Genomic DNA, 24,207 nt, shown 5'->3' with positions numbered 1-24,207 from the left:
TGCATCTGTACTTGCTTTTGGTAGCCAGGAGTTAATTTTAAAGGAGTGGGGAGCAGTATGTAAAGAGGAATCTTCCTGTTTGATGGACTGAACCTTCATGCAATATTTGCTTGTTGCTCCAGATGATCTGCTACCCTAAATAGGAGGTTACAGAGCTCATGCCTGTTCTGGCAACCCTTTACATGAAATGTGGATATTAGCAAGGGAAATCTACTCTGCAGATAATTATATATGCTTTCGGGACAGGAAAGGCTCAGAAATTGCTAATAAAGCCAGTGATATGGTTGGTGTGATCCCTGGAAGTGAAAATGAGTCCCTAGGCTGTGGTGTATGTGCGTACGGTAGGGCTACAGCAAATTGCATAATATGCCAGGATAGAGCAAATAGACACCGAAAAGCATTTTGAGGGGGAAAGGCCATTGCTCAGTGGTACAACCTGTGGTCCACAGATCAGCAGCAGCCCAGGAGCTTCAACCAGGTAGTCGGCAGCGTGTTTGTAAAAAATGCAATTAAAAATCTAGCACAGTGCATTGCAACTGCCGCAGCAGGCAGAAACAGTAGTCCACCCAGACCATGTAGTCCATGGGTGGAAGGAAGTTTGGAAGCGCTGCTGTAGATACCGTATTTTTCGCCCTATAGGACGCACTTTTCCCCCTCCAAAAATGAAGGGGAAATGTGTGTGCGTCCTGTGGGGCAAGTGCAGGCTTTCGCTGAAGCCTGGAGAGCGAGAGGCGTCTGTGCGCACCGACCCCTCTCGGTCTCCAGGCTTCAGGAAGCTATCCACAAGCCTTGCAAGCCCGGCGGGAGTTCCCACCGGGCTCCCTAGGCTTGCGGAAAGCAGCCTGTTCTGGGAGCTGGGGTTGGGGGAAGCTCGGGCTTCCCCCGCCCCAGCCCCGCGCCTGGGGGGGAAATATTTTTTTTCCTTTATCCCCCCCCCCAAAAAAAGCTAGGTGCGCCCTATGGGCTGGTGCGCCCTATAGGGCGAAAAATACGGTAATTCTGAGCTCTAGGCTGAGACCAGTGATCTGATTTAGGTGTAAAGTAGCTCCCTGTATTCCTGTTCGTTTGTCAGAAAACCTAACCTGAGTTGACGCCGATCTGTGTGTTAAAATGCTTGAATACATCTTTGCGTGTTTACCATGCTTTAGGCCAGGGACTTTAAGCATAACCATTTGCAGAACAAACCTCTGGTGCATAAGGGAAATCTCGGGGAACTGGGGAAAGTTATGGCAGGGAAGGAAGAAGAACACAACAGGAATCTGTTGCCAGTGGGCTTCAGTCAGACTTCTGTCAACCTTCCCTTGCCAGCTGTTGCTGGCTTCTGTGATGCTATGACTAATTCTTCAACAGCAGTTCTCTTTGAGGACTGTAGCTTTCCCCTCAAGGAAAGCTTCTCTTACATCCTTGAGATGCAACATTGGAGTCCAGAATAACCTGCAGCCCCTCTTAATGAAATAACTCTCTTCCTTTTTTAAAAAAATGATAATAATTACCGTCTGGCTTGGTTCATCTGTGAACAGAGTTTCCCAAGTTTAGGCACATTTTTCTGAATTTAATAATAATAATAATAATAATAATAATAATAATAATAGTTACATTTTAGTCTTTTACACACACACACACACACACACACACACACACACACACCCCTTACATTTAGAATACAACAGAGTAAGAATTGCATACCCACAATGAAGCCCCCATTCCCTCTGTGTCTCTGTGAGCCACTGTTCTGTGTCTGCGGCAATCACAAAAATGTTTAAAAGTACCTTTTAAAAAAAGTCCTTTTTGTTGGAGGTAATTCAGAGGAAAATTCCCAGGTGTCAAAAAAGACTATTTATGCATGCTACTACTGTGGCCCGACTTTTGTTAGCCCAATAATGGAAAATGAACAAGGTCCCAACCAAAGAAGAATGGCAACTTAAACTGATGGAATACACGCAGCTTGCAGATTTAACATATAGAATAAGAGAACAAGAAGGATGTATATTTAAAGAAGGCTGGAAAATGTTTATTGAATATATGGGTGAAAATCGTGTTTGTTTAAAAATGCTGGTAGCATTAAGATAAATTCAGCAGTGTAAATAAGTTTTGATGGATGTAACAACGGATTACTGAATGGCTTAGTTCATGTAAAATATGCAGGGGTGCATGGTATGCAAAAGGAACCATGGAAAGAGAAGAAGGGAAGTCATTGATTTAAGGTTGTTTAAATGAATATTTTGAAATGTAAATTAGAAAATTTAATTTAAAAAAAATTTAAAAAGAAAAGCGGCAATCACAGATCAGTGCCTCATTCAGAGAAGCAACGGACAGCCTCTTCAGAGGTCAGATCATTCTGCTGAGTCTCTACATCAGGAGTGATGGGATGATCCAGTCATCCGCATGGCAGAGATGTGGGAGAGCGAAAAGTGAGTGGGAGAAGGCAAGGTCGGAGCACTAAAACACATTGACACCAAGCAGGTGCCACCTCGGTTGGTGGGTGTGTGGGGCTCTTAGGAGTTTGAAATTAATGAATGCCTCACGGCAAACTAGTGCACACCAGCACACAGTCTGAAAAGCATTGCTGCAGCCTGCCCTCCTTAGCTGCTTACTGGTTTAATTAATACTCTGGGTACAAAATGCAACTCTTCCACAAACATCTGCAAACATCAGAGCATCGATTGGTTAGTTGGGTCTCTGTCTCTTGTTGCTGGGGGGGGGAGTTTGTTAGGAAGACTTTTTGAAAAGGTAAATTGAATGGGTAACATGAAAGACACAGGGATATCTTTATCATGTTGTGATCCAAATAATTTTGTGGTGGAGCAATGGGTGGGGGAGAAGGATATACATCGGGACCTGCTGTCCCCATGGGTCCTGCCACCTGAGGCGGTCGCCTCACCTTGCCTCATGGATGGGCAAGGTGTCACGAGTGGTCGACCTGCAATGACAAAGTAAATAAGCTGCAGTCTAGCACATGTTGAGAATGGCCAGACGTTGCTCTTCTTCCAGACACTAAGGTATCCCAAACCGGGGGGGTCACCTGGTATAGCCATTGTGCTAGCCCCACCCACAACGTTCTCCCATATCTGTGACGGACTTCCATTCATCCACATGTGGAAAAATGGTTGTCTCCCAAGTACAAGAAACCCCCAGCACTTGGATCTGACATTACAACAGGCCAGATTTGCCCACTGTCTGGGAAACTGGCTAGTCCAGTTTCTACCATCAGGAATTAGCTATAGGTGTATTTGGGAGTTCTGTAGGTGTGAGAATAGCCTATGAATAGCCAGATCTCTGGGGTTGGCAGCTAATGCGTTTATGAGGAATGATGCACGAGAGACACCTTATCCCTCACAGGACATCATAAAGTAGCCACTGTTCCCAAATGCATGTTAAAGTACAATGCCTATAGCTGCTGTTGCATCCCCCCCAGCTATATTGTAACCCTTTAAAAACTGGCAAGCATAAATAGCAGTCAGTTGTGCTCCAGCTAGAAATTGATTTCATTGGCGAGCTGTTCAGAAACTTCTGCTGCACAGAAGCTTTAATTTCCAGCATGTTATCAGCACTGTCAGATCAGGTTAAACAAAAGCTCGGTTAACATGGATTTTCTAAAACCAAACAAAAAAATAGAGAAGGTTGACTGAATCGTCACAATAAGAGAGCAGGTAGCAAGCAAGTAAGGCTCCAGGTTTGACTCTGCGGACAAAATGTGCGAATCCATTTGTCTTCTTTATTGCCGATCTATTTGGGTCAGCACTCCTTGGAGTTTGACACAGGGTTGAATCAGGCCAGATTTGTCATGGCACAGTTGATTAGCCTGCTGGTTAATGTATGTCTGTATTTAATTACCCTATATCAGTGAGGCATGCAAACCTTCCCACGCACTCGGTTCTGCGCTGGGTGCTTGCTTGCGTGCCTGCATTGCTGTCAAAGAGGCTGCAGGGTTTTTTTTCTTTTACACACACAGCTGTGAAGAGCCAGTCTTTGGGAGAGGCAGAGAGGGGGGCACTTACTGTTTACTAGCAAAATGACTACTGTTATCACGGGGCAGAATGTACGCAGAGGAAGAGAGCTTCGTAAAACAGATTGGAGTGAATCTTCGGACACTTCCAGGCAGGGCTGGGAGATGCCTGCAACCCTGCAAAGTCAGTGTAGGTAGTTCACATCTAGATCAGGGGTCAGCAAACTTTTTCAGCAGGGGGCTGGTCCACCGTCCCTCAGACCATGTGGTGGGCCGGACTATATTTTGAAAAAAATATATGAATGAATTCCTATGCCCCACAAATAACCCAGAGATGCATTTTGAATAAAAGGACGCAGTCTACTCATGTAAAAACACCAGGCAGGCCCCAGAAATAACTTAGAGGTGCATTTTAAATAATAGGACACTTTCTACTCATGTAAAAACGTGCTGATTCCTGGACCATCCGTGGGCCAGATTGAGAAGGTGATTTGGCCGCATCTGGCCCCCGGGCCTTAGTTTACCTACCCCTGATCTAGATGGACCAACAACTGGGGGGTAGCAGATTTTGGCGTTGCACAGGGCACTGCTGAAATTTGAGGTGCCAAGGTCCGCCACTGGCCCATGGCATTTGGGCACCTGAGATGAACCACAAAATGGAAGCTGGGAATGGGGCTTAAATCCATTCCTGGACCATGGCAAATCCTGGCCATTGCAAAATCAAGATGCCTCCTATTTGCAGTCAACCAATCAATCATTTTATTTGTATACCGCCTTTCCAAAGTTAAAACTATGCTCAAGATGGCTTACAACGTATAAAACCCCCACATAACTACAAACATAAATGCAGTTATAAATAATAAACAAAACTTCAAAAAGTATACAACCAAACTGAAAAATTTCCACATAAATCCAAAATAAAGATACAAAAAAAATAGTATCAACAGCAACAGTACCCATCCAACAAAAACCCCTCAACAGTCCCCCAACTCAAGACGAATAAATAAGCTGTTAGCATGCATATTTGAAAGCACCTCAAAATGTGCGTTCCATACAAAACAACCTGGGTTCTGTTTCTTGGTCATGTCACGGTAGAGAGGAATATTTGGAACCAGGATATATTCATTATAGGGCACTTTGCAAAGAAACGCAAGTCAGTAAGACAGGTTCCTGTCCTAGAGATCTTTCAGCCTATGTATTGTCAGTGGGAAGGCCGCAGCTACAAATCAAGGAATGGCAACTGATTCATAGCTGTCAACCGTCCCTTATTTGGCGGGAAAGTCCCTTATTCCAGCGCCATGTCCCACTGCTGTCCCTTATTGAAGATGTCCCTTAAATTTCCTGGGTTTCAAAGGAAGCAGCTCCTCTCCCTCCCTCCCTGCTGGCCAGGGAGGAGAGAGGCTCCAACTGTGTACCTTGGCTGCGTTGCTCACCCAATAAGGAGTCTAAGAACGATGGGGGGTGGAGCTTGCATGCCTTGTGCCGATCAAATCGGCTGCGTTGCCTGGGGACTCGCCTTTGCTCAGCGCTTCCCAGCGGAGAGGTGACGGTGGTTTTCCTTGCTGCATCCCCTTTGCCGGGTTGCTGCGCTGTGGGAACCACCGCTTGAGGCTTCGTTTGGCTGCTGGTTGACTAAAATCCCTTATTTTGTCTGCTGATCCCTTATTATCGAGGCCACTGGCCCCTTATTTTCAAATCTGTAAGTTGACAGCTATGAACTGATTGCTGGAAGAAATGGAAGGCGCAAAAGTAGCAGGCACAGGATCAACACAAGCAGATATGAGGCATTGTGATAATAACTGTCACATAACAGTTGCTTTCTGGTCCCTTTCATTAGGACCATAACTATAGTATACTCTCATTGCTGGGCAACCCTCCCCGACTTCATACAAATCCAGGATTGTGAAGAGCACTACAGTTCCTTCAATGGGGGCTGCATGATGACAGTCTTACATTTTTAGTTTATAGGAAGAAATCTGAGAGTGCTGAGACAGACTCTTCATGGCTGTCTCTGTAGAATTTCTGCAGTTCAAAGCTCCCCCAGCCCTTGTGAAGTAGATCACTTTTATGGTGCAGGAAACATTTGCAGATGCAAAATATATATATATGCATGGGTGTCTCTGTGTTTTGTGGAACAGCCCTCCCAACGCCGGTTGGCAGAGATGGGGCCATGAGAGAGGCTGAGTATACTGCATGTCAGTTCCCAGCTGTCGTCTGGGCCCTCCGCCAGTTACCAAGCTTGGTTACAACAAATTTAAGCAAGCAAAGGGTGATCAAAGGTGATCTATTTCTCAAGAGAGCCCAGTCCCCGGTGACTCATAAGACTGGGCAAACAGCCAGAGTTACAGCTCCCAGAGGGCCCCTTCCCATTTCCTCCAAAGCACAGGTATTCTACCCAGAGGACTTTTTGGGGAGTTGGCACAGCGAGGAGGCACCAACCCTCTAAGCCACATTCTAACAGCTGTTCAGTCGCTTCTGGGTCCTGGAGCAACTGCATAACCTTTCATCTCTGTCCCTTAATCCTCAGGGGGACTTAAAGGCCTGTGGAGCAGAGCTGAACTGAATCCAGCATTTTGAAATGCCAACACGTATCTCAGTAGTTTGTACTGTGGCATCTAACTCTACAGCCTAGCTTGGTCAAGTGGGGTGGAAGAGTCCAGTTACCTCCCGTCTTCTGAATTAACCTTTCCTTCCTCCATCTTTTTGGTTGCCTTGAAAGAGAATGCATTTCAGTTCAGCATCAGATGCCACTGGGTGTATTTCCAGTTAATAATAATAATAATAATAATAATAATAATAATAATAATAATATATTATTTATACCCCGCCCATCTGGCTGGGTTTCCCTAGCCACTCTAGGTGGCTTCCAACAAATATTAAAATACAATAGTCTATTAAACATTAAAAGCTTCCCTAAACAGGGCTGCCTTCAGATGTCTTCTAAAAGTCTGGTAGTTGTTTTTCTCTTTGACATCTGGTGGGAGGGTGTTCCACAGGGCGGGTGCCACTACCAAGAAGGCCCTCTGCCTGGTTCCCTGTAACTTGGCTTCTCGCAGTGAGGGAACCGCCAGAAGGCCCTCGGTGCTGGACCTCAGTGTCCAGGCAGAACGATGGGGCTGGAGAGGCTCCTTCAGGTATACTGCAAATCTTTGTTCCCACCTCACTACCCTCTGTGTGGCAGATGGTTTGCCATGAATGCAGTGGACGCTACTCCTTCACTCCTTCTCTTTAGTAAGCTGGGGCAGCTAACCTGGCTTAGCATTACATCCATACTGGAGATCATGGTTTGTTTCACCCCAGGCAAACCAGTCTGTTGAACCATGGTTTGTTCTTGACTTACCTGCTGTGGTTTTGAATGGAAACGGACCACATTTTCTAAGTTGCATTCAATGTTAAGTGTGAGGACCGCGGTTTGTTGCTCCCATAGGCTAAAGGGAAAGAGTGAAATGAATCAAATCCCAGCACTATGGTTTTCTATGAGGACTGAGCAATCCAAGCTGCATGTTACACTGACACATATATAGGTAATGGGAGTCTACTGGCCATGGGGAAGAAGCTGATCCCATGGAAGGGATTGGAAAGAGAGGGGCTAGCAGGTAAAGTGGGTGCCTTTCCACGTCCCATTTTTACTTGCTCCCCAGAAAGTGGAATTTCCATCTTTAAAAGGCTCACCATGCTCTACCTTCAAACCTCTCTATCTGTCACATGTAAAAGCTATGGTTTTCCCACTAGTGATGTATGGAAGTGAGAGCTGGACCATAAAGAAAGCTGATCGCTGAAGAATGGATGCTTTTGAATTATGGTGCTGGAGGAGACTCTTGAGAGTCCCATGGACTGCAAGAAGATCAAACCTCTCCATTCTGAAGGAAATCAGCCCTGAGTGCTCACGGGAAGGACAGATCCTGAAGCTGAGGCTCCAATACTTTGGCCACCTCATGAGAAGAGAAGACTCCCTGGAAAAGACCCTGATGTTGGGAAAGATGGAGGGCACAAGGAGAAGGGAGCAACAGAGGATGAGATGGTTGGACAGTGTTTTCGAAGCTACCAACATGAGTTTGACCAAACTGCGGGAGGCAGTGGAAGACAGGAGTGCCTGGCGTGCTCTGGTCCATGGGGTCACGAAGTCGGACACGACTAAACGACTAAACAACAACAACATCTGTCACATGTAACTTGATTCTCGGAGTTTTAACAAGCAGATAGGGTTGTCCTGGCTATTCTTGAGGGTGAACCAACTTGGGTGTCCTGTTTTTCTTTCCCCCCCCCCCTGGGATTTTTCTATTTTTTGGTGTGGCCAGACAGTGTGCCAGAAGTTTCTCGTGCCAGATCTCCTAAGCTCCTTCCGAATTCTAGTACATATTGTTTCACATTCTTCATACTTAGGGCTTGGAAAAACAGGGAGTAATCATGATAAGCTAAAACTGGCTCCCTCTTTCCCCCAGTGCCTAACAAAAGATAGCTTCTTCAGTTTCTGTATTAAATGAGTATGTTGAGTGTATTTTTAACAGCGAAAATTAAACCCAGTTTTTGAGAATCCTAGGATGGGTCGGCTCGGTTTAGTTTAAAGGCACTAGGGACTGTGTACTTACCCTCTTTCCTGGAGTTCCTTCCAGATTTCATATGAAATATTTTTTTTAATTAAAAAAAAACAGACCCAAGAGTATTTACTCTGACGTTGTTGCAACTAGTTTCTGATAATTACAATTGCCATCAAGCTGCAGTTCTGTGCATACTAAATGGGGGATAAATCCCTTAAATTAACTGGGACTTTCTTCCTAATAAGCTTGCAAAGAATTTCATTTTAGGAATATGTCCAGACCCTAGAACACGCATCTCATTAGCTGCTGTCATATCACAAATGAAACATGGCGGAATCTGACTTGGCATGTCATACATTTGGGTTCTACCAACAAAGACTAGTTATCTTAAAAGGTAAAGGGACCACTGACCATTCGGTCCAGTCGTGACCGACTCTGGGGTTGCGGTGGTCGTTTCGCTTTATTGGCTGAGGGAGTCAGCGTACAGCTTCCGGGTCATGTGGCCAGCATGACTAAGCCGCTTCTGGCGAACCAGAGCAGTGCACGGAAACGCCGTTTACCTTCCCGCCGGAGCGGTACCTATTTATCTACTTGCACTTTGACGTGCTTTTGAACTGCTAGGTGGGCAGGAGCAGGTACGATCGTGGGGATTCGAACCGCCGACCTTCTGATTGGCAAGTCCTAGGCTCTGTGGTTTAACTCACAGCACCACCCATGTCCTTGTTTAACAGTAGGCCTGTGCAAAGTGCATTGCAATAGTACAATCTGGAAATCACAAGATCGTGAATGACCATGGCCAGTCTCAATTTATCCAGGAAGGGGTGTGGTTGGCATGCCATCCAAACCCAATAAAAAGGCATGCCAGTCACTGTCACCACCTAAGCCAGACCAGCTTCAAGTCTGTGGCTTCAAGGAGCATGCAGTCCCTATTTGTAGATCCAGGGCCTATTTGTAGATTATCCCCCAGCCAACAGAATCCTGGCTGAAATCCACAGTCATGCAATTTGCAGGATGCCCTTAGGAAAGATGTGTGTTGCTGCACAATTTCGTCCTAATGTTGTTGTAAGGGTAAAGTAAGATGAGTCGTCTGCTTGAGATTACTGTCTTTGAGGAAAGGATGGGAATTGGGAGGAGAGGTCAAAGGCAGGGCAGCAAGGGACAAGCACTAAAATTAACAGTTCAATTATTTACATGTCTACGCAGAATAAAACCCCTCTGAGTTCAGTAGTGTTTATTCCCAAGTTAGTGGATATCAGATTGCAGCCTATACAGTGGTACCTCGGGTTAAGAACTTAATTCGTTCCGGCGGTCCATTCTTAACCTGAAATTGTTCCTAACTTGAAGCACCACTTTAGCTAATGGGGCCTCCCACTGCCGCCACGCGATTTCTGTTCTCATCCTGAAGCAAAGTTCTTAACCCGAGGTACTATTTCTGGGTTAGCGGAGTCTGTAACCTGAAGCGTATGTAACCCGAGGTACCACTGTATATACTAAAAGGTTCTGGCTGGGGTTTATACTTTTCCATTTTAGCCCCTCTTACCTGTTAATAACATTTTATATGACACTGAAAATTAGATGCGGGCTGTACTGCCGCTGAACTTATATCAATAAGCATGATTTTACAACAAAAAGGCATTTTCTTCATTGGCATTAAGAGATCAAAGGATAATATTAATAATCACAAAACCAGGGCATTATAATGTAATCTTCAAAGAGAGCTTGAATGGTCTTTCTGAAGTCTTTTGTTCAGGACAGTCTTTCAATTGCTCTTCTCTCCACCCCCAGTCATTCTCACTCTTTCTCTCTCTCTTTTGCTCATATATATACTCCTCATGGCCTCATAATCCCCAAAGCTAGGCTCCCAAGTAAGCAGAGTTAGCACACACAGTTTGATTCCTTGGTCGTTCCCAGCTGCATTTTAAAGCTTAAAGCAGTAGTAGCAATTACAGCTTTCATGATGGAAAATGCCCTAGTTCTGCCTCTTAAGTACAGCTGATACTTAGGTATTCTGGTCCAGGCAGATCTGTCAGAATCCATCATGTTAGCGCTGTTCTTAGAGCACAGTTTGTGAAGGGGGAAGTGTATTTTGATTTCACTTTCAGGGAAATCCTTTCCATGGACCACGGCTGAGTAAAATTGAAACTCAAAACAAATTAAAGGTGTTTTAATATTGGTATGCCTAGACAATGGCCTTATGGGAAACATAATGCTTAACCATAGTGCTTCTTTTCCCCCCTTTAATCATGGTTCAGCACTGCATGTAAATACCTAAACCGTGGTTAAGCGTTGGCTGGAAAACTGGAAGTGAGATCATGGCTTGAAGTAAGTTTGCATTAGCCATTACAGTCATATCTCATGTTACCTTTGCTTCATGTTATGTTCTTTCAGGTTACGTCCCGCAGCAACCCGGAAGTACCGGAAAGGGTTACTTCTGGGTTTCGCCGCTCGTGCATGCGCACAAGCACTAAATCGCGTCGCGCACCTGTGCAAATACGGCGCTTCAGGTTGCGCTCTTTTCATGTTGCGAATGGGCCTCCGGAACGGATCCCTTTCACAACCAGAGGTGGTGTTGTTGTTTAGGCATTTAGTCGTTTCCGACTCTTTGTGACCCCATGGACCAGAGCACGCCAGGCACACCTGTCTTCCACTGCCTCCCGCAGTTTGGTCAAACTCATGCTGGTAGCTTCGAGAACACTGTCCCACCATCTCGTCCTCTGTCGTCCCCTTCTCCTTGTGCCCTCCATCTTTCCCAACATCAGGGTCTTTTCCAGGGAGTCTTCTCTTCTCATGAGGTGGCCAAAATATTGGAGCATCAGCTTCAGGATCTGTCCTTCCAGTGAGCACTCAGGGCTGATTTCCTTCAGAATGGAGAGGTTTGATCTTCTTGCAGTCCATGGGACTCTCAAGAGTCTCCTCCAGCACCAGAATTCAAAAGCATAAATTCTTCGGCGATCAGCCTTCTTGATGGTCCAGCTCTCACTTCCATACATCACTACTGGGAAAACCATAGCTTTAACTATACGGACCTTTGTTGGCAAGGTGATGTCCCTGCTTTTTAAGATGCCGTCTAGGTTTGTCATTGCTTTTCTCCCAAGAAACAGGCGTCTTTTAATTTCGTGGCTGCTCTCACCATCTGCAGTGATCATGAAAGTAAAATCTCTCACTGCCTCCATTTCTTCCCCTTCTCTTTGCCAGGAGGTGATGGGACCAGTGGCCATGATCTTCCTGTTTTTGATGTTGAGCTTCAAACCATATTTTGCGCTCTCCTCTTTCACCCTCATTAAAAGGCTCTTTAATTCCTCCTCACTTTCTGCCATCAGTGTTGTGTCATCTGCATATCTGAGGTTGTTGATATTTCTTCCAGCAATCTTAATTCCGGCTAGGGATTCATCCAGCCCAGCCTTGATCAAACCATGGTTTGGCATTGACCAAACCATGGTTACATACATTCCAACATGACACAACCCAAATCGGGGACACCAACTTTTGGGGGTTGCACTCCTGTGTGAGTCATGTGACCCCACATGAGATTGCAGCCCCCCAAAAGCACTTTTATCAGACACAGTGCCAAAAATGCACATTTGGGGGCGCCGCACAAGATCACATCCCCAAAAATTCTTTTTCAGGGCAGTGATCTCGTGCAGGCCCCCCCCCCCAAAAAAACCACATGTTTTTGGATGCCATGCTTTTTTTAAAAAAAGTGCAGCCCCAAATTACGTGAGATTGTGACTGCCATTTTGGTTGCTCAACTCTCTCAAGAAAAATGAGATATCCTTTCTTCTGGGGTTACGGCAACTTCTCAAGGCCTTTATACCTTATGCCAAGCAGGCCCTGTTGGTCCCTCGCTAGACAAATCCTCTGGGAACAGGTTTTAGTTCAGGCAGTTTTACTGTTTGGATGTAAGAGGATCTTAATCAGGGTTAAGGCAAGAGACTAAGGTTGAGGCTAGCCACAGTTATGTGTTACATTTGCATCAGTCTAGCTTCTTCTCTTTTTGTTGTTAGGTGTGTTGTTCACAATTTCTCTCTAAAAGACAGAGAACCTCTACCTGCCCTGCCACTTCCCGATTTCATTGGCAAACAATAAAAATAGCTTGTGATTTAAGGTAACTGTTTGACAAGTCTTCCATATTATGGATTTCTAAGGCAAGAGGCTTCAATTCATGCCTGAAGTTGCCCAAGCCGCTTACAATTTGATTCAGGCCCTTAGGAATTTCAAGTATTTATTCAACCTCCAGTTCGTGAGCTTCCAGCATTCAACAAATCCTGTCTTAGCCAGCCCAATATTGACCATCTAAAGCTGATTTCATATGTGAATTTTAGAAACATGAATCCGCATAATGATTAAGCGTGAATTGGTGGGAGGGTTGTATGAAAGCTTAAACCCAGAAGTGAGCAGACTTCAGAAATGGGGTATTAAAGTTCTGCCCCAGATTTCATATAAGACGGTGTTGCTCACAGAGATTGTCGAGCCCCTGAGATGCCATAATACAGTGGTACCTCAGAAGTCGAATGGAATCCGTTCCGGAAGTCCGTTCGACTTCCAAAACGTCCGGAAATCAAGGTGCGGCTTCCGATTGGCTGCAGGAAACTCCTGCAACCAATCAGAAGCCATGGAAATCACATCAGGCATTTGGGTTCCAAAGAACGTTCTCAGACCAGAACATTCACTTCTGGGTTTGCGGCATCCGGGAGCCAAAACGTTCAACTCGCAAGGTGTTCATGAACCAAGATGCAACTGTAAATTGTGGGTCGTGGCTGTGTTGTGCCTCTTGAGCTGCAGACAAAACAGGCTTTCTCTAAATTCTTGCTTTAATAAGGATAACATTTCTTCTCTTCGCTGCTATTTTGGTTGATTTATTTTGCCATCTGGCAAAATAGAGAGAGAGAGAAACTACTAAATGTTGCACGTGTTCTAGTAAACTGTTATTGAAATCATTGATCTGTTTCTTGTCTTTTTCTGCTCGAGAGGAAAAGTTAAATATGGAAACCTTTTAGCAGCTTCCTATTTCTGCACTCTGCCGTTTTGATGTTTGCATTCACCCGCCATCTAGTAGGGCTTCCCCCACCCCCTGACCTCATGCCGCTTGCCTGCTGCCGTAAGCAAGCAAATTAACCCAATTATTTCTTTACCTCCCTATAGAATTCCAGAGGCAAGACAGTGTGAAGCCCCAGCAGAAAGACATCCAGCTGTACGACACACCTTACGAACCTGAAGGCAATGGCGTGGAGTCGGATTCTGAAAGCGTCGTGAGTCAGCGCTTGAGAGAGAGCAAGTTGCCACAGGACGACGACAGGCCTGCAGACGAATACGACCAGCCGTGGGAGTGGAACAAAGTCTCCATTCCAGCTTTAGCAGGTGAGGCCCTTTGGAGCGAATCGTTTCAGCTCTGCTTTTATGTCTTTCAAGAGACACCAAAGAGCTTTTAAAAAAGGTAAAGGTAAAGGGGACCCCGGGTCATGTGGCCAGCAGGACTAAGCCGCTTCTGGCGAACCAGAGCAGCACACAGAAATGCCGTTTACCTTCCCGCAGGAGCAGTACCTATTTATCTACTTGCACTTGACGTGCTTTCGAACTTCTAGGTTGGCAGGAGCAGGGACCGAGCAACGGGAGCTCACCCCGTCGCGGGGATTTGAACCGCCAACCTTCTGATCGGCAAGTCCTAGGCTCTGGTTTAACCCACAGCGCCACCCGCGTCCCTAAAAGAGCATTTTAGAACATGGCAAAGGAGCTTCAGTGGTTTTGAGCGCTGGACGTTTCTGACTGGACAGGCTGTTGTTTATTATCATTATCATTTGTATATTTGTATACAGTCAAATCCTTGGTTGTCAAACGCCCTGGAACTTGGATGTTTTGGCTCCCGAACGCCGTAAACCCGAGAGTGGTTGTTCCGGTTTGCAAACGTTCTTTTGGAACCTGAACGTCCGATGGAGCTTCCACGGCTTCTGATTGGCTACGCAGCCAATCGGAAGCTGCGCCTTGGTTTCCAAATGACTGTAAGTGGAACCTCGGTTTTTGAACGTAATCTGTTCCAGAAGTCCGTTCGAGTTCCAAAACATTCAAAAACCGAAAACTCAGTACGAAAATCTCAGTACGGAAGCTGTCTGGCATGTTCGACTTCCAAGGCGAGTTCAAAAACTGAAGCATTTACTTCCAGTTTTACGGCATTCGAAAACCGAAATGTTCGAAAATGGAGGTGTTCGAGAACCGAGGTACCACTGTACCAGCCTTAATCCGAAGATCGCAGGGTAGTGCACACCACAAAAATACAAAATGGAAACACAAGAATATGTAGTAAAACCAAGGCTTTTTTTCCCCCAGCCAGAACTCACTGGAACTCAATTCCAGCACCTTTTAGGTGGGCACTATTGCCATTCTAAGGGAACGACGTTCATGGTGTGGAAAAATAGAAAAATAGCACTGAATAAAACAGAAACAAGAATAAAAACAAACCAATAACCCACCCAAACACATTCAAAAGGTCATAGCATGTTAATCAGCCAAAGGTCAGATTGAAGAGAAATGTTTTAGCTTGGCACCTAAAATTATGTAATGAAGACGTCAAGTGAACCTCCTTGAGGAGCCACCACAGAAAAGGCCCGTTCTTCTGTTGCTACCCTCCAGACCTCATGTGGTGGAGACACACGAAGATAGGCCTCAGGTGATGATCGCAGGGTCCAGGTTGATTCATATTAAAGTTTGTTTGTTTACCGGCCCCCGCAGCACTGTGTTCAGAAATCCAAATGTGCTCACAGGCCTAGAAAGGCTGGCAACCCCTGGCCCAAGGCACCCCAACTTTAGCTGCCGTAATCGAGGAATGTCAGCAGGAGGAGGTTGTAGCCTATAAAGTCTTGCTCCTTCTGGCCCATGTCCCTCTGTGGCCAAACAGGGCTTGAGTTGCTATGAAATTTCGAACCTTTTCTTTGGCAGCAAGCAAAACCCGACATCCGAAGCTCCAGTAACCATTGGGGCAGAGGTGAGGAACAAACCATCTTCTCAAACCAGCCGTTCTTCCCTGGTCTGAGGCAGACCGAAATACAGGCAAGGTCTGTTGGGTTCTGCTGTTACTCGAGGGCAACTTGCCATTCTGAGAACGTGAATACAGGCTTGGAGCCTTCAGGAGATCTCACCCCATTTCCTTTCACTGAAAATGAATGCTGTGCTTACTCATAACTGTGTAACCGGATGCTGGAATGATTCCTTATCGCTAATTGAATTCCTGGCACAAGTGGCTGCTATTGCAAAAGAAGAAAAGAGCGGGGGGGGGGCGTTTCCTTAGCCTATCTGTCTGTTCCTGTGTTGAGTTTAAATGTTTTACTTAAAGTGGGCTTGCAGTCAATGAGGAGAAACCTGTATGTTAGAAAATGTTCTTCTACATCCCACAATGTACCTTTTTTTCCCGTGTGAGGCTATGGCTGGGAAGCAAATTTATGCCTCCCTCCCTTTTCCACTATTATGTTTATGCTTCATTAGTTTTCTACATAATTGAAAAACCTAATTAACACACTTCTTACATCTGTTGTGTACAGAATAACAACCAGGTGTAGCTAACACCAAGAACCCTAGACAGGGGGTGGGAGATGGTGTTCCTGGGAGTATTCCTATTCTCTTCCCTAAATTTTTAGGTTTGGGTTTGTTTTCTTTTACAAATTATCACTACCGTTTTTTTAGGGAGTAGGCAGTGACAACCCAATTTTTCAGACTAAACCTTTCAGTGTTTCAGCCAACGAAGGCAAATAGACTTGGACGCTTACCAAGCACTTGACAGGAGTTTTGTCTGTTCATTGTCAAGGCAGATCCACACCATATATTTAAAGCACAGTCAAATACATTTAGAAGCACACAACTCCTTCCTCCCCTCAAAGAATCCTGCGAACTGTAGTTTCCCCCTCACATATCTACAATTTCCAGTACCATTAACAAACTACAGTTCCTGTTATTATTTTAAGGGGGGCATGTGCTTTAAATGTGTGTTGAATGTGTTTTAAATGTATGGCATGGACCTGCCCTTGGCCACAGATATTTTGCTGCCTGAGGTGGAGCCCAGATGACACAGGTATGCGCATGGGTGTGCACACAACCATCAGGGCCACAACTTAAAAACTCTTACTCCCATCACTCAAACACCAATCCTGCCTTTGTCTTTCCTTTCCCTGCCATGCCAACTGAAGTTGGTCACTTCGCCTGTTGCATTCCAGAGCCCACTCTGGTTTTTGTTTGTTTGTTTGTTTGCTATTGAAAAGAGATATTAACCAACTTTTTACTAATTGGAGAACTTTAAATTCAACCAGATTAGTTTACGTGTTGTCAGGGAACTGCTATCGGCTCAGGGGCGAGAGGGGAAAAGCCGGATGGATTACAGAGAGCCCCCAAATATCGTGGGAAGCAGCACCTCCTCAGTGGAGGAAGGAAGCCACGCCTCCAGTGGAGAGGAGATGCAGGGCTTGGGGGTGGCAAGGCAGTGCCAGGACACCTTGCCTGAGCAAAGCGGGGAGGAGAGAGGTCCCCCGTCACCCACGCCTTCCTTGCGCAGTAGGCTTCCATGCAGAGAGGGGAGGCGTAGGCTGGGGGTCAAGAAACTACTCTGCTGGGGAAGGTTTAAGGACCGCCCACTCACAGATTCTGCCAGTGAATGAGCAAGACACGGAATAGAGGCGCTCTGCATTCTAACGGTTTTTATCACCAATAAGAAAACTTTAAAGCAGACTATTGGAGCATATTGCCTGATTGCTCTCAAGCAACCAGCCGATATCTCTAACACATGTATTTTAGGTTTTTGCACCCACCCCAACATTTCAGGCTCGGGTGCTGCTATTAACCAAATATACCCCCACCTAACAAACCAAATTTCAAGGCAAACCTGCTGTCAGATTTTAAGGGACCATCATCAAACATTCAAGCACCTGGAGTGAAGGAAGGGCCTGTAATTACTCCCCCCCATCTTGTTTTACACAAGGGAAGGGGAATTTATTTTGCTCAAGTGATGCTGGTTTTAGTCAAACTAAACCACCCTTTTTTGCAAGTGATGCTGCAACTTTGACGTTGCCTTCTTGGAGAGCAAACTGGATTGAGGTGTGGTTTGCATAATAGATGTGAACTGTTGCTAAAAGATTTTGACTGGAGAGTTTAATATAGTGCAATGCAAAGATTGAGATGGAAAAAATACACATCAGTTTAGGGGGAAATCTGCATTAATCTGCCAACTGGACAAGCTCAGTCTGTGACATAAATTAATACAATGAGCTTGGCTTCTAATACACAATATAAAGGGTCTCATCCAAGTGAAGACAATTTAAAAAACAAATCAGTGACTCCTAAATCCTCAACTGAAATATTCTACCAGAAAATTCTCTTTGGTGGTATGCATGTGAGGAGCAGAGGACATTGGACGCTGAGTTGTCGTCTGGCATATTGCTGAGCACGTAAGATGGCAGAAGGAAGCCTTCATCCTCTGCCCTTCATATTTGAATGTGGCATAGGGAGGAAGCGTTCTCATGCAAAAGCTACAGTTTATAGTTGCTCAATTCAGGCATCATGCCAAACCATGTTTCCAATATATGAGGAAAGCCATGGTTCACAACTCCCACTCAGCAGTTGAGGATCAAGGTAAATGAGTCCCGATTCTACTTTCCTTTTGTTATTGTTTAGTCGTTTAGTCGTGTCCGACTCTTCGTGACCCCATGGACCAGAGCACGCCAGGCCCTCCTGTCTTCCACTGCCTCCCGCAGTTTGGTCAAACTCATGCTGGTACCTTTGACAACACTCTCCAACCATCTCGTCCTCTGTCGTCCCCTTCTCCTTGTGCCCTCCATCTTTCCCAACATCAGGGTCTTTTCCAGGAAGTCTTTTCTTCTCATGAGGTAGCCAAAGTATTGGAGCCTCAGCTTCACGATCTGTCCTTCCAGTGAGCACTCAGGGCTGATTTCCTTCAGAATGGAGAGGTTGGATCTTCTTGCAGTCCATGGGACTCTCAAGAGTCTCCTCCAGCACCAGAATTCAAAAGCATCCATTCTTCGGCGATCAGCCTTCTTTATGGTCCAGCTTTCACTTCCATACATCACTACTGGGAAAACCATAGCTTTTACTATACGGACCTTTGTTGGCAAGGTGATGTCTCTACTTTTTAAGATGCCGTCTACTTTGCTATCTGATCTCAAATTATGGTTTATCAGTTCAAGCGCCACACATGCCATGGTTAAGCTTCCTGAACTATGCCTTGCCGTGATGTCTAAATTGGCGCACTAAGCATGTCTGCAGATCAGAGTAAGAGATGAGCCATGCACAAGCTGTTCATGCCCATATTGCTCCTCCTAGTTCATGCTGGGGAGAAGCAAACCACAATCCCTTGTTTAGGGTTGCATCCAAGCCAGAGATCGTGGTTTGTTCTGCTCCAAACAAACCACAATGATAAGCCAAGGTTTGTTATTGGTTTATGGTTACCAGATGTGCAAATACAACCACACTGTTGAGCCAGAAAAAGTTTTAAGTTTCACATTTTGTGTCCAGCATGAAGAAGAAAAAATACACCATATGTAACTCCATGATACCCTTTACTTAAAGTGGATTTAAAAAATACCTTGGCTTAGAATAAACCTCTCTTATCATGCTAAATCCAGCTGGAACTTTTCTTTATTGCTGTGCAGTCTGCACTAGGCATTGGGCTTATTACTTGACACTCATTAATTGCTCTTAAAGCCAATTCCATATTTTAATGACTTAAGTAAATACCTTGAGTAGCTTGTACCCAGCTGGTAGTATGTATCTGAATAGACCTCTGTTTGGATTCTCTATACCTGGTTTGATCATGTATGATGAGCAACAGCTGCAGGAGAAGGTTGCTACTTGTTCTTTGGCGATCAGAAGGCTTTTATGATCTTGACTGTTTGCATTTGCTCAGTAGTAGGGTTATTTATTCTCATTAGACTGCTGGACAGAAGACTGTCACTTCTTTTGTGCAAATAAATGAGGTGCCTTCCTCTTGCCAGCAAACTTTGAAAGTTATTTGGGAAGACAAGCCAGGCAGCTGAATGAATTATGGCATCCCTGTATGATGCCAGGAATTATGTACACACAGAAAACTTTGGCTGCTGCTGTTATTGTGATGAGTAGACACTTTTTATCTACCCAAATGGATGTTGGGCCTGGCTGTCTAGTAAAGGGAGATATGGTATTAAAATATTGCTGTATGTCAAGACAGCTAGCTATGGGAGGAGGACCATGTTAGCTATGATATCTAAATTATTATTTTTATCTGCAGAGGCAATGTAGCTCTAAAATTGGGGTAACCAGTGTGGGGCTTTTCAGATGACATTGAACTAAAACCCCCATCATCTCGATGGTTAGCCATGCTTGCTGAGAGGTAATGGGAGTTGAGAATCCCACAATACCCAGAGAGTATCAGGACTAGAAATGTTGTTGCCATCTTTAACCCAGAAATATCTGGTACCTAGATCTGCAAACTACACAGGAGCACCCTCCCTTGATTTTTTATTTAAATCATGAACCCCCCCCCAAAAAAAATATCAGTCTCTTAAGGGTCAACCTGGATGCGATGACCGCAAGTTCAGGTGTGTGTTTAACCTGTTTAACCTTGACCTGTCACAGACACCCAGAAGTTGGGAGCTTATGGGGGGGGAGGGCTGAGAAGGGGAGCGATGAGTGCAGAATCCTTACCCCTTTGCAGCCCATCTAGCCAAATCTTTTTCTCTTAGCCCTCCATCTGTTTTGGACTACAACTCCCATCAGTCCCCACTTGCACGGCCAATGGTCAAGGATGATGGTTGCTGTAGTGCAGAACATCTGGAGGGCACCAAGTTGACTATCCTTGGATTAGAAGTTGTGGTTCGTTTCCCCAGCCCCAAGGCTTAAAGCTTATTTAAACTTCAAGAAGCTATCCAAGCAGCTCTAGCATATAAAATAAAAAAGCATGAACAGCAGCAGCAGGGAGTGACAAATTTCTAGATTCTAGATGCTTTCTAGATGTGGCTGGACTCCTGACTCCCAGCCAGCATGACGAGTGGTTAGGGATGATAGGAGTCTTAGTCTTGTGGCCCAAGGATGTCCTCTCCTTGCTATGCAGTCTACTGTTAGCCATACCAGCCATTCTTCAGCTAGAGTTCCACTCAGTACTTCATTTTGGCCATTCTCTTCCTCAGCCTCCTTCCTCCCTTGCTTGAGCTTACATACTTTTCCCCTGCTCCTCTCACTAGGCCTTGAAATGAATTCTTCAACTGCGAGGTGCAACATTTATATGAATGTGGGGTATCTTTTAACCCCAGCTGTGAAACCCAGAGACTTCGTAGGGGTAGAGGAAGCAGATGAACCTCAGGCCTACTTTCAAACTCTCCACACAAGATCGAGCCATGTTCCCCTCCTCTTGGTAGAAACCAACCAGTCTCTGACAGACATTTCCCTGCAAGCCTTTCATCAGGCAAGGCCCTAAGAAATAGTAGGACAATCTTTTGAAATGGCAATTAGCCATCTCAGGCTTGTACAGTTCCTTGGGAGCAAGCCCCATGGTTCTCTTTGGAGCTTCCATCAAAGTCAGCAAACATATGACCAGTCTGTCAGTCATGCTAAGCTTTCCCTAGTGACAACCATTCTTTCCAGCTTCATCAATAAGTCTTCAGATATTGAGGTTTCCATAGATTCCACTCACCATATTGAAATAACTTGGAGTGCAAATGTTAATTGTAAAATGCAAGATTTCTCTACCAAAAAACATCTCATTATCAGTATGGGGGAAAGCAGGTTTTTTCCCAGTGGGTATCTAAGAAAGCGCCGCTCCCTCTACCCATTGTGAAGTATTTCAGAATGTGTTCTCTGTTACAGATTTCATTATAGGAAGACTCCCTCTGTGTGTGTGTGCGTCTGTGTGTTTTTTAAAATCCTCATATGAGTTGTGTATTCATCAAAGTGGGCAACAGTTTTTTTCAAAGTCTACTGCTACGCCGTGGGTTGATTGCTATTCTTGTTCTGATGCATTGGAACTGCACAGTAAACATGTTTGAACTTCTTTGAAGTTATTAGTTTTGATTGTTTTCCAAATTCAGTGAATGCCTGAGCTGCTGCTGCTGCTTCCCACACAGGTGTGGTGATTATGTGCAATCTAGACATGCCCCCCCCACCCACCCCCGTTTTGTAGGCGGTATATGAAAAGCTAAAACAGTAGCTCAGTTGTCTGTCTGACACCGAAACAGCAATCTGAATATTTAGCGCATGATTCTTACCACAGCAAAACACCTCCAGCTGGAGGGCAAATTTGTGTGCTGAAAAACTGTGAATAACAAAATATACAGAATCTCTTGGCCTCACAGCTATGGGCTTGTTTGAGAAAGCTGGAGAATATATTCCCCAGAGTTCTAATAGCTTTCAATAAATAAACCCAAGAGTACCCAACCTATGGCTTGGGTACCAGAAGTGGCACAGGCCATGGGGACATGTTGCATTCCTGGACAGGAGCAGCAGAACCCATGGGCTTGGATATAGGGCACGGTCAGGCTTGCATCCTTGTGCACCTCTCTGGTGTTGCACCTTTTGCCTCTTCTCCCTCTTAATAGGTGTCAGGCATGGAGAGTCCTCCTCTCCCTTCACAGATAAGGATTAACAAGCAGTTGATAGATTTATAGTCCTTTTATTATAGCATCATGTTGCAAGCACAAATATACAGCTCTCCGCAAGGAGGGCAGTTGGCTACTCTAAATCCGACTTCCGCAGCAGTCAAGACGCCAATGGGAAGTTCCTCCCCCCCCCCTTCTGCCTCCTTTGCTCTCTGATACGTTTGGACCTCCGAGTCCGTGTTCAATCACTGTTGAGATTTCCGTTCCACCTTAAGGAACAGACATGGGATTGTTACGTGTCACATGTCTGTTTACATTCCAGCACAGTAGCCTGGGAACGTCCATTGTGTATAGCTTTTGCTTTTCCCATTCTCTTTGTGACGACATGAGAGAGACATGTTTCTTTGTCCTGATTTATGATTAATAAATCTGTAGTTAGAGTATGCTTCCACAAGCCTCATGCCTATTCTGTGTGCACAGTTCTCTCTGCTGATAGCGTGCCCTGGCCTGGGTCGCTGATTTAGGTCAGTGCATGGGCTGATGGATGGAAGGAGTCGGCCGAGCTGGGGCTTGCCAGCTGGCCTCCCGGCCCTCTACATGTTGACACCCACGCTCTCAAATGACGTCTCGACTAGCTGCCCCCTCCCTTCTGACTTCCTTGTCATTATCTCGTAACTGGATAACTCCTCCCTAAGCTCAAAATAAATAAAAAAAATAGTTCAGTAGCACCTTGAGAGACCAACTAAGTTTATTCTGGGTATACTTAGTTGGTCTCTAAGGTGCTACAGAACTATTTTTTTATTTCAACTGCGTCAGACCAACATGGCTACCTACCTGAATCCTCCCTTAGCTGTTCAGCTTCTGTCTCTCTTTTCTTCTGAACACGCTGTGGTCAAGGGACTCATCCCCCTCCAGCTCTCCATCGGAGAGTAGCTGGTCTGCCATAGAATGCATTCCCCAATCCTCGTCTTGAGACCATTCCCTGACAATAGGTTAGGGGCAAAACCACACCATAACGTTAGGCAGTTTGGAGAAAGCAAACTGCACTTAAACTGTAAAGGTAAATGTAAAGGTTTAGGTCCAGTCGCCGGCAACTCTGGGGTTGCGGCGCTCATCTCACTTTATTGGCCAAGGGAGCCGGTGTACAGCTTCCGGGTCATGTGGCCAGCATGACTAAGCTGCTTCTGGCGAACCAGAGCAGCGCACGGAAACGCCGTTTACCTTCCCGCCGGAGTGGTACCTATTTATCTACTTGCATTTTGACGTGCTTTCGAACTGCTAGGTTGGCAGGAGCAGGGACCGAGCAACGGGAGCTTACCCCGTCGCGGGGATTCGAACCACCGACCTTCTGATCAGCAAGCCCTAGGCTCTGTGGTTTAGACCACAGCCCCACCCACGTCCCTTTACTTAAACTGTAGTGCACATTAAAATAACACAGCCTCATATTTCAGATTGATCTTGGGGCGTCCATAGATGTCATTGACGGGTTGGACACAGAGGAATGGTGGGAGGAACCAAGTGGGAGACCCCAAGGGATGAAGGCTCAGAGCCCAGGGAGTGGTGGTGGGACGACAGCAAGTGGTCAGAGGGAGAAGACTGGGGGGGGGGGGAGGTGTCAGAAGCCGAAGAGGTGACAGGACTTGGTGAAAAGGGAGAGTCTCTGGCAGAGAGAAGTTCAGAATCAGGAAGCAGGCAACTGGGAGGAGGAAAGGCAAGAGACAGAGATTAGTCAGGCTGGTGAAAGTACATGAGTGTCTCCTCCTGCTGCTGCAACAAGCAGGTAAGAATAGAATAATAATAATAATTTATTATTTGTACTCCGCCCATCTGGCTGGGTTTCCCCAGCCACTCTGGGCAGCTTCCACAAAGGCCAAAAATACACCAAGATGTCACACATTAAAAACTTCCCTGAACAGGGCTGCCTTCAGATGTCTTCTGAATGTCAGGTAGTTGTTTATCTCTTTGACATCTGATGGGAGGGCGTTCCACAGGGTGGGTGCCACTACCGAGAAGGCCCTCTGCCTGGTTCCCTGTAACTTGGCTTCTCGCAGTGAGGGAACAGCCAGAAGGCCCTTGGCGCTGGACCTCAGTGTCCGGGCAGAACGATGGGGGTGGAGACGCTCCTTCAGGTATACTGGGCCAAGGCCGTTTAGAATGTGTCTCC

The 24,207-nt window shown here is 45.6% G+C and overlaps 1 protein-coding gene across 1 annotated transcript in view; it reads left to right on the top strand.

Annotated features, from left to right (window-relative positions):
• The window catches only part of SHB (SH2 domain containing adaptor protein B), a 171,079-nt gene that overhangs the window by 95,650 nt on the left and 51,222 nt on the right, over positions 1 to 24,207 (top strand). Inside the window, exon 3 of the mRNA XM_083481847.1 lies at positions 13,627 to 13,842. Coding sequence (XP_083337973.1) covers positions 13,627 to 13,842 — 216 coding nt within the window. The remainder of the gene's footprint in view (positions 1 to 13,626; positions 13,843 to 24,207) is intronic.

Source organism: Podarcis liolepis (assembly GCF_965112155.1).
Source record: "Podarcis liolepis genome assembly, chromosome: 17".
NCBI lineage: Eukaryota > Metazoa > Chordata > Lepidosauria > Squamata > Lacertidae > Podarcis > Podarcis liolepis.
Note: the sequence above shows the minus strand (reverse complement) of the source record. Positions and strands in the feature narration are given on the sequence as shown.